Here is a 9,941-nt window from a genome sequence, read left to right as displayed (position 1 = left end):
TTTTTTCTTGGTTAGCTGCCTCATTGGTTTCTCATGGAGGATCAAAACCTATGATATGACTATAAGGACAAGACTACATGTCTGTTTGTCTCCATGTTGGTGTATAACGTGTTAAAACTGAGTATAAAAGTGCAAGTCCCGTGTCTCCATTGTTCTCTACAGTTCTAAAGCTATGACCGAGATAGTGTTGCGAAGGAAATGTCAGTTGGGAAATCCTATCCCAGTGCTCTTCCCTGATTCTTGAGAGGCATAAAACTGTTGCTGGAGAGAAACAAGAGAATTTCGAAGACCATATTTTTGCAGGCAAAGAGGACTTAATGTGTTCAAACTTGATTTTTTTTTTCTCCTCACTTTCTTCACAATGGGGTGGATCCTTTTGGGTCATATTCACGCAGACTAGAAAGGAGATATTTTCGAAAACCTAATTTCGGATTAAGGTCCTAGTCTTTGAAAGAAAACATATTATTGTTTCTGCAATCCAGTTTGTTTAAGAATGACAACTTGTCCACAGAGATTATCTTATTGACATATTGAAATTAAATCTTGCTCTCCAATAGAAAATCAAACGCTTAAGAGCAGTACAACTGTGTGAATCAACCTGAGATTAAGCGTATCAAATAATTGCGCACATACAAAATTATCACAGAAATTATCAAAAAAATATCAGATAATACAATGATTTAATTATTCCAAGATGAAAGACAATTTAATTTAAAAAAATTCAATGAAAAATGGATTGAAGAAAAGGAGGTAACGAGTACCTGAGGCGAGCTTTGGAGAGCTCCCAATAGCACTGCCCATAGTGGCAGGCCAAGTGCGAGGCCCTGGATGCCAACGACGGGAGATCATTTTGACAAAAATTCTAACGGAGTTGACGAAAATGACCATTACTGTACATTTTGATGAGTTAAAACACCAATGATCAAGCGGCGCTTTTTAAAACACTGCTTTTCGTACTTTATCTTTTGGGTCGTGTTAGGTTCTGTGTACGGGATAGAAAAAACTTTTATCTTACGCAGGAAGCGGTTTATTGCTTCTAGTAAACTCTCTGGTCGTGTTTGGTCCAATGGATTGCTTGTAGCTTTAATTTCTTGTGGTATTTGCAAGTCTTGGTCTTAAGATTCACAATCCTCTTCATTTAATTACGTGTCTTTGGTACCTCGGCGAAGAAGAGCAATACTGATAACATCAAGATTTCGAAGGACATCAAAGCTCCTGGCAGCAAAGTTGAACAGCAATTCGTATTTACAGAGGCCGATTTCTCGACAGATGCTACAGCTAAATATTGGACATCGAAAGAATGAGGTGCTCTTCGCGATAGGCTTACGCAGGTTAGCAGTTTGATCAGTTGAATTAAGGTCCGTCTCAAAATTACTTTTCAAAGCATTATATCATATAACATGCCGGCATTTCGAGTAATCAAAACAGAGTTTGTAATAATACCTGAGACAAAAGAATAATTCGAGTTTCGTATGTTCACCAATAATCTCGGCAAGAACACAATCCGTCTTTGAAATGGTGGAACCTCTTAGCATCTCGCATGATGAGTTCTCTGCCTACAATTTTCGAAATGATCTTCAGTGCGTTATGGCAATCGCCACAAACACGAAGATTCTTGATAACCCTAATAGTTGAACGAGCTGAGCTGCTGATGAGGCCATGAGCAAGAGCAAGTCTCTCACTATGGGCAAGCAAAGCATCTTCCTTGCCTTCCTGATCTATGTCATGTAACACAAATCTCGTTTCCGGAATGTAGCCAGCCTCCTTCATCTGTTCCCTTAAACCCCTGAGTTGAGCATAAATTTCATCGTTCTCAGGATGCGATTTATCACCTGCTCGATATTCATGGACTCGGCTCCTCACTTCTAAAAGATTTTGTGCTGCTATTTTTTTCTTCTCTTTCTCCTTTACCAGGTCAGATTCTTTTACAGGAATAAGGCCAGCCTTTGATTGCTCATCTAAGCAGGAGGGATGTAGCTGCTCAATAAGCTCCGCACACCGGTCCCCAAGCTCCAACTGCCCATGAACTCTACAGTGATTCATCAAGGTCTTCCAAACATCAACATTAGGTTCCAATGGCATCTTTTCAATGAATTCCAAAGCTTCATCTAGATAGCCCATACTTCCTAGCATATCTACTACACTCACATAATGATCCACATTTGGGACAATACCATAATCTTTGCTCATTGATTCAAAATGCAGCAATCCTTCATTAATATCTCCCACGACACTACAAGCGTATAAAACGCCAATAAACAATTGGCCATCGGGTTTCAAGCCTGCTTTCTTGAATTGGGTAAATAGATCAATGGCATCTTCCCCAAGACCATTCTTAGCAAACCATGTTATCATAATGTCCCACGATGTCAAATTCCGGTTTGGCATCTTGTTGAAAACCAAAAATGCGTTGTCCATAGAACCACATTTAGAATACATCTCCAAGATTTTGTTGTACGTACTCACATTCAAAGGAGGCAATAATCTTGTAATGCTGTCATGAACAACTTTTGCTTCTTCTAGAGCCTTGGCCTCACCGCATGCTTGCATCAACTGTAAAAAGTGATGCAAATCTACATGAACGTGCTGCTTCTCTAGCAGTCCCAAGATCTCCACAGCCTCCTTAACTTTCCCCTCCTTGCAAAAACGATCCAACTCTTCAAGACTGGAACTAGACGGGCTATCTTCCGAAGCCTCAATTAATTGTGCTTCAGATTTTGACTCACTTCCTATGTGAGAATCCACTATCGTATTTTGAAAAGCACCTGAATTTGTCTGATATTGTTCATAACTAGGGTTTTGCTGGTATTGCCCATAACTAGGGTGTTGCTGGTATTGCCCGTTTCCATAACTAGAATTCTGTTGATGTTGTCCATAATTAGGGTTCGGCTGATGCATTTCAGAGTAACCATTGGTATTTTGCCGATAATGTGCATAACTTTGCATAGAATTCTGATTATGGTTTCCCTGCGATCCTGAATTTACTTGTGATTTAAAATCATCGGGATTCTGTCTGACTTCTATGGATGGCTCCTTCCGAGACACATATGGATTCTGTATATTTCCATTTCCTAAATGTTTCCCATGCAGGTTTGGGGTTTTTTGCAACCATCTATTTTCATGACCATAATACCCTCTAAAATTTCCATTTTGTTGAACTGGGTCATTCATAAATTCGTTGCCTGTGCTTCTCCAGAAAATCCCATTGTTACTTTGACTATACTGGGGATCCCGTGAACCATCAGCACATGCCCCATTTAGTTTCTGTTGCACCTGCCCACTATTTTGACCATAATACCCATTATCCATTCCACTCTGTTTGGATGTATTGATCCTACTCTGTAGAAACATTAATCGAAACAAAATCACTATGTAGCCCACAATTAAGCAAATTTTATATTTTAAAACTGCAAAAATAAGAAAAAAAGAAATAACAGTGCAGTTACGTTGCTAACCTGATGCTCAGCCTCAAATTCCTCATGCTCATGACCCATAAATGCAGACGCACTGGAACAGGAAGTAAAGGTGGCGTGGGTGGAGGAAAGAGCAGGGTATCGCTGAAACAGTGTCATTGAAGAGGACGATGGTGAGAAGATGAGGAGTCGAAAGCTGTGTTTGAGACATGAGGATCTCTGAGAGGCTAGGGTTTGGAGCTGAGCTGAGGGTGCTTGTACCACTCGCTTCCACATTTTGCTCAGTTAGTCAGTTGTGCTTGTACAACTATTCCCACTGAAAACCAACGCCAGAAAAGAGCCTGTCAAATGCAGAACAGAATAAGAAAACCCCATTTTACACTTTCTCCACCAGCTGAACAATTCCCACCAGCAAAGAGACAGTTAAAACACCTAAATAACAGATCACAGCCTCTTCTTTTTCTAACGAAAAGTCCTAGTTTTTAACAGTGTTACTAATACCTTTCCAATAAGAACTTTGAACTCCAAAGCCACAACATGAACTCCCAAATCTAATTTCACAACATATTAAATCACAATTCGTAAACCCTAAACAAAAGCCCCAAATTCAACCCCAAAATTTAAGACCTGAAATTAAGTCTTACTACATCCCAGGTCCTATATTAGAAACAAATGAAACACTAAACCTACAAAGAAAAACAATCAGATGAATAAACACAATACCTGAAAATATGACAATTCAAAGAAATTTGAATGGGTGATGATAATGAAAATAAGAAGACCCTTGTCACGATATCAAAGTCGAAGAGGAAGAGAGGAGTGAGAACTCGTCCTCTCTGCAACTCCGTCATCGTCTCAGCAGCTCAGCTGGACTAGAGAAATGGGTCTTCCAGTTCCCACCATTAACACCACAACAACAACAACAACAACAACAAAGCCTTTTCCCACTAAGTGGGGTCGGCTATATGAATCCTAGAACGCCATTGCGCTCGGTTTTGTGTCATGTCCTCCGTTAGATCCAAGTACTCAAGTCTTTTCTTAGGGTCTCTTCCAAAGTTTTCCTAGGTCTTCCTCTACCCCTTCGGCCCTAAACCTCTGTCCCGTAGTCACATTTTCGAACCGGAGCGTCAGTAGGCCTTCTTTGCACATGTCCAAACCACCGGAACCGATTTTCTCTCATATTTCCTTCAATTTTGGCTACTCCTACTTTACCTCGGATATCCTCATTCCCAATCTTATCCTTTCTCGTGTACCCATACATCCCACGAAGCATCCTCATCTCCGCTACACCCATTTTGTGTACGTGTTGATGCTTCACCGCCCAACATTCTGTGCCATACAACATCGCTGGCCTTATTGCCGTCCTATAAAATAAAATTTTCCCTTGAGCTTCAGTGGCCTACGACGGTCACACAACACGCCGGATGCACTCTTACACTTCATCCATCCAACTTGTATTCTATGGTTGAGATCTCCATCTAATTCTCCGTTCTCTTGCAGGATAGATCCTAGGTAGCGAAAACGGTCACTTTTTGTGATCTTCGCTAGATTGCTCCGGTCATTAGTGAGGATAAGTATATAAATGGATAGAGATAGGAAAGCAAACACAAGATGTACGTGGTTCACCCAGATTGGCTACGTCCACGGAATAGAGGAGTTCTCATTAATTGTGAAGGGTTTACACAAGTACATAGGTTCAAGCTCTCCTTTAGTGAGTACAAGTGAATGATTTAGTACAAATGACATTAGGAAATATTGTGGGAGAATGATCTCGTAACCACGAAACTTCTAAGTACCGGAGTGTGGTATCGTCTTGACTTTCCTTATCTGTCTCATAGGTAGATGTGGCATCTTCTCTGGAAGTACTCTTCCTCCATCCAGGGGTGGTATCTGTAACTAGTGGAGATGCACAAGGTAATGTATCAATGTCACTTGAAGCTTACTTGTAGTTTCAGGCTTGGTCAAGCGTGATACAAACCATGTAGTAGGAGTCCCCCAAATCGCCGAGCTAGGGGATCTGCTGAAAGAGGTGACAGACAAGGTAAGCAATCAGAGCTCCGGCTGATTGTTCACATTCTCCCTATCTTGCAGGCAGCATGAAGGATAAAGAGAAGAAAAATGAGAAGAGATGATATGGGATACTTTTGCTTTTGAAGAAGTAACTTTCCACAGGCTTATTCTTGAACTGGGCTGGAGGGTTTTCTGTTTTCCTCCAGAGTATAAGGCCGAATGAAGAATTTGAGGGTCAAAACAAGTCCATCAAATCTAGAGTACGTTCGACCCTGCTGATATGGGATACTTTTGCTTTTGACAAAGTAGTGGATGTATCGGCACGTGTGCTGTTACGTTTGTCTCCACATGCTTCCTTGTATCCTTTTCACTTGCCCTATCTGTTCCTCAGGCAGATGCGGTATCTTCCCTGGAAGCATAAGATGTTGAAGATGAGTACTCGAGAGCAATGCCAGGTAAGTAATCAGGTAAGGGGTTCCAGGCAGTCAGTTCCTGGCTGGAAGCTTGATTCCAAGTGCTGACTGATTGCTCTCTTTCTCCTTGTCTTGCAGGTAAGAACAAGGCCAAAGGAAAAGACGGGGAAAAAGCATGATATGGGATACTCTTGCTTTTAACCCTGATGATATGAGATATTCTTGCTCTAGTATAGCTTGTTTACAGAGGTATTATCGGGGGGAAAGAAAGCTGAATATTTCGAAAGGCTTCGTTGGGAGTGCCCTCTCAGATAAGAGGAAGGGTTGAGCATTTTTGCAGGTCTGCCTGTCCGTTGGGGATGGAGGTCGACATATATAGGAGTCTCCCTAACATCAAGTAATAATGCTATTCCTTTACCCTGCTTGGTCATAGCACGGTAGTGGGAGCTGCCAGCTTCACAAGTTTTAACTCTGTCAGAGCACTTTGAAAAAGTGGTCTGTGGTATCTGGAAAGCTGATGTTGCGTGTGAAGATTACAGACAAGCTTTATCCAAGGAGATCCAGCTCTTGAAGTTGGGAAAGTGGTGCCTCTTCGGTTTTCGAACAAGCAATCCTGTCGGGGATCCGGCTCTCGAGATTCGAAGAACGATGCCTCTTCGATTTTTGAGAAAGCAATCCTGCTGGAGGTCTGGCTCTCGAGATTCGGAGAGCGATGTCTTCGATTTTTGAGAAAGTAATCATGTTGGGAGTCTGGCTCTCGAGATTCGGAGGGCGGTGCCTCTTCGATATTGGAGCAAGCAATCTTGTTGGGAGTGTTTTCTCGAATGTGAGTAAAGGTTGGGCATGTTTGTTAGTCTACCTTGCCACGAAGCACAGAGGTTGACACACAGGGACTTTCCAATTATCCAGCAGTGGTACTGTTCCTTTACCCTCTCTTCGATTTTTGAGAAAGTAATCATGTTAGGAGTCTGGCTCTCGAGATTCGGAGGGCGATGCCTCTTCGATTTTGGAGCAAGCAATCTTGTTGGGAGTGTTTTCTCGAATGTGAGTAAAGGTTGGGCATGTTTGCTAGTCTACCTTGCCACGAAGCACAGAGGTTGACACACAGGGACTTTCCAATTATCCAGCAGTGGTACTGTTCCTTTACCCTCTCTTCAATTTTTGAGAAAGTAATCGTGTTGGGAGTTTGGCTCTCGAGATTCGGAGGGCGGTGCCTCTTCGATTTTGGAGCAAGCAATCTTGTTGGGAGTGTTTTCTCGAATGTGAGTAAAGGTTGGGCATGTTTGCTAGTCTACCTTGCCACGAAGCACAGAGGTTGACACAGCGGGACTTTCCAATTATCCAGCAGTGGTACTGTTCCTTTACCCTTGTGGGTAATAATATGGTAGCTAGACCTTCAAAATTTATGTGTCTAAACTTTGTTAGTGTTGTTTCTTTGCTATTCTTTTACCCTTCTTGGTCAGAGCGATGTAGTGGGAGCTGCAAGCTTCACGTGTCTCAACTTTGTCAGAGAACTTTGGCAAAGTTATATGTGGTACCCATGAGCTACTGTTGCGTGTGGGAAGTGGGTGATTGAACAGTACGATTCATGTGCTTTCTACTTCGCCAGAAATCTTCGACAGAATGCCCATAATTTCCGCAAAGCTGAGTGTGCGTGTGACAGGTGCTGACAAGGCTGGAAAAGTAGGTGCCTCTTCGATTTCTGAGATCGGCCCTCGTGGTCTCTGAGCAGCCCAGCTTTTGAGAAAGCAAGCCTCTTCGATTTCTGAGATCGACCTTCGTGGTCTTTGAGCAGCCCAGCTTTTGAGAAAGCAAACGCCTCTTCGATTTCTGAGATCGACACTCGTGGTCTCTAAGCAGCCCAGCTTTTGAGAAAGCAAACGCCTCTTCGATTTCTGAGCAGGCGCCTCTTCGATTTCTGAAGCTTCGTCGAGCGCAGATTTTTATAGAGGCTGACATTAAGTTCCAAAGCACACTTGAATATCCACCAGTAGAAGCTCCATTCTTGCACTTCTAAGATCTTGATTTGTCCGACCTTTTCTCTCTTCAACACCTTTGAAAATGTCTGGCCCCTCAGACCGTCGTTTTGACTTGAACCTTGTTGAAGAGACAGCCCCGCCTTCTCCAGACAACATATAGCGCCCATCCTTCGTCTCCCCTACTGGTCCTCTTACCGTTGGGGATTCCGTGATGAAGAATGATATGACCGCTGCGGTAGTGGCCAGGAACCTTCTCACTCCCAAAGATAACAGACTACTTTCCAAACGGTCTGATGAGTTGGCTGTTAAGGATTCTCTGGCTCTTAGTGTTCAGTGTGCAGGTTCTGTGTCTAATATGGCCCAACGCCTATTTGCTCGAACCCGCCAAGTTGAATAATTGGCGGCTGAAGTGATGAGTCTCAAACAGGAGATTAGAGGGCTCAAGCATGAGAATAAACAGTTGCACCGGCTCGCACATGACTATGCTACAAACATGAAGAGGAAGCTTGACCAGATGAAGGAATCTGATGGTCAGGTTTTACTTGATCATCAGAGATTTGTGGGTTTGTTCCAAGGGCATTTATTGCCTTCGTCTTTTGGGGCTGTACCGCGTAATGAAGCTCCAAATGATCAATATCTGATGCCTCCTCCTTCTAGGGTTCTGTCCAGTACTGAGGCTCCGAATGATCCCCCTCCGGTGCCTTCTCTTTCTGGGGCTCTACCGACTGCTGAGACTTCTCCTAAGCAACCTTTGTGAAGGCTCCCTCTTGTTTGTTTATTTTGACTCAAGTATATGTACATATTTGTAACTTATTGGGGATATCAATAAATAAGCTTTCCTTCATTTCAACGTATTGTGTTAAATACACCAAAGCCTTCTTCGCTAAGTTCTTTGAATTTTCTTTTGTTGAAGCTTGTATGTTGAAGCTTTGTGAGTGGAGCATGTAGGTTGAGGTAGTGTTCCCTTAATTTCCCGAGTGAGGAAAACTTATCGGTTGGAGACTTGGAAAATCCAAGTCACTGAGTGGGATCGACTATATGAATCTTAGAACGCCATTGTGTTCTGTCCTGTGTCATGTCCTCCGTTAGATCCAAGTACTCTAAGTCTTTTTTTAGGGTCTCTTCCAAAGTTTTCCTAGGTCTTCCTCTACCCCTTCGGCCCTGAACCTCTGTCCCATAGTCGCATCTTCTAATCGGAGCGTCAGTAGGCCTTCTTTGCACATGTCCAAACCACCGTAACCGATTTTCTCTCATCTTTCCTTCAATTTCGGCTACTCCTACTTTACCCCGGATATTCTCATTCCTAATCTTATCCTTTCTCGTGTGCCCACACATCCAACGAAGCATCCTCATCTCCGCTACACCCATTTTGTGTACGTGTTGATGCTTCACCGCCCAACATTCTGTGTCATACAGCATCGCCGACCTTATTGCCGTCCTATAAAATTTTCCCTTGAGCTTCTTTTTTTTTTTTTTTTTTTTTTTTAAATCAAAATACAGGACAACATATAAACCCTAAACCCATGACTTATCCCATCAACAATTCCAAAACCCACCAATCATTTCATACAAATTTTCATGCCCAATCAATCATTTCATTCATTCATTCAGCAAATTAATTAAAACCCATCAAACTATATGTATACGCAATGTATTACTGAAAGATAGAACCAACAAAAATACCTGAAAATATCCTTTCGACTCTGTGTGAATATTTTCAGCAAAAGCAAGCCCTCTTGTCCTTGTATGCCAAGACCGAGTGCCCTTGTCTTTTTTGCGGTGAGTAGAATTTGAAGGAGGAAGAGCCGCTGGAGAGAGGCTGAGAGGGACAACCTCTGACGGCGGCAACGAAAGGAAGAAAGGGCGGTACAAGACGGTGTGAGTGAGGGAGCAAGTGACACGGGGTTGGTAAATTGGAAATGGGTTGTATCGTGTCGGGTTTGGGAAATTGGAAATGGGTTGTATTGTGTCGGGTTTGGGTCGTGGATTGGAATTTAATGGCTCAGAAAATCTCCAACCTAATACAAACCAACAAGCTTAAGCCGTAATTTATATTCAACTCGTAATTTATGAGAGTTGAAACCAACATTTTTTATTCACAAATAAGAGATATTAGTAGACCTTGT

At 42.5% G+C, this 9,941-nt stretch overlaps 1 protein-coding gene across 2 annotated transcripts; it reads right to left on the bottom strand.

Moving 5' to 3' along the window:
* Nucleotides 1-1,371: 1,371 nt before the first annotated feature.
* On the bottom strand, nucleotides 1,372-9,835 carry LOC103431807 (pentatricopeptide repeat-containing protein At4g32450, mitochondrial). Of its 2 annotated transcripts, none has more exons than XM_029093903.2 (3): nucleotides 9,499-9,835; nucleotides 3,456-3,754; nucleotides 1,372-3,339 (listed from the first exon to the last, which is right to left on the bottom strand). In XM_029093903.2, the coding sequence occupies exons 2-3, from the start codon at nucleotides 3,687-3,689 to the stop codon at nucleotides 1,477-1,479; spliced, it is 2,097 nt and encodes a 698-aa protein (XP_028949736.2). In that variant the 5' UTR covers nucleotides 3,690-3,754; nucleotides 9,499-9,835; the 3' UTR covers nucleotides 1,372-1,476. The 2 variants fall into 2 exon arrangements, with proteins under 2 accessions (XP_028949736.2, XP_028949737.2); XM_029093904.2 differs by having other exon boundaries at nucleotides 3,456-3,729; nucleotides 9,499-9,748.
* Nucleotides 9,836-9,941: the final 106 nt, after the last annotated feature.

Source organism: Malus domestica, chromosome 15 (assembly GCF_042453785.1).
Source record: "Malus domestica chromosome 15, GDT2T_hap1".
Taxonomy (NCBI): Eukaryota; Viridiplantae; Streptophyta; class Magnoliopsida; order Rosales; family Rosaceae; genus Malus; species Malus domestica.
This window is presented reverse-complemented; position numbering and strand designations above follow the sequence as displayed.

Coding starts and splice junctions, on each gene's coding strand:
- LOC103431807 (XM_029093903.2), bottom strand. CDS start 3,689: ATGTGGAAGCGAGTGGTACAAGCACCCTCAGCTCAGCTCCAAACCCTA. Junction 3,340..3,455: donor AATTTGAGGCTGAGCATCAG/GTTAGCAACGTA, acceptor ATGTTTCTACAG/AGTAGGATCAATACATCCAA.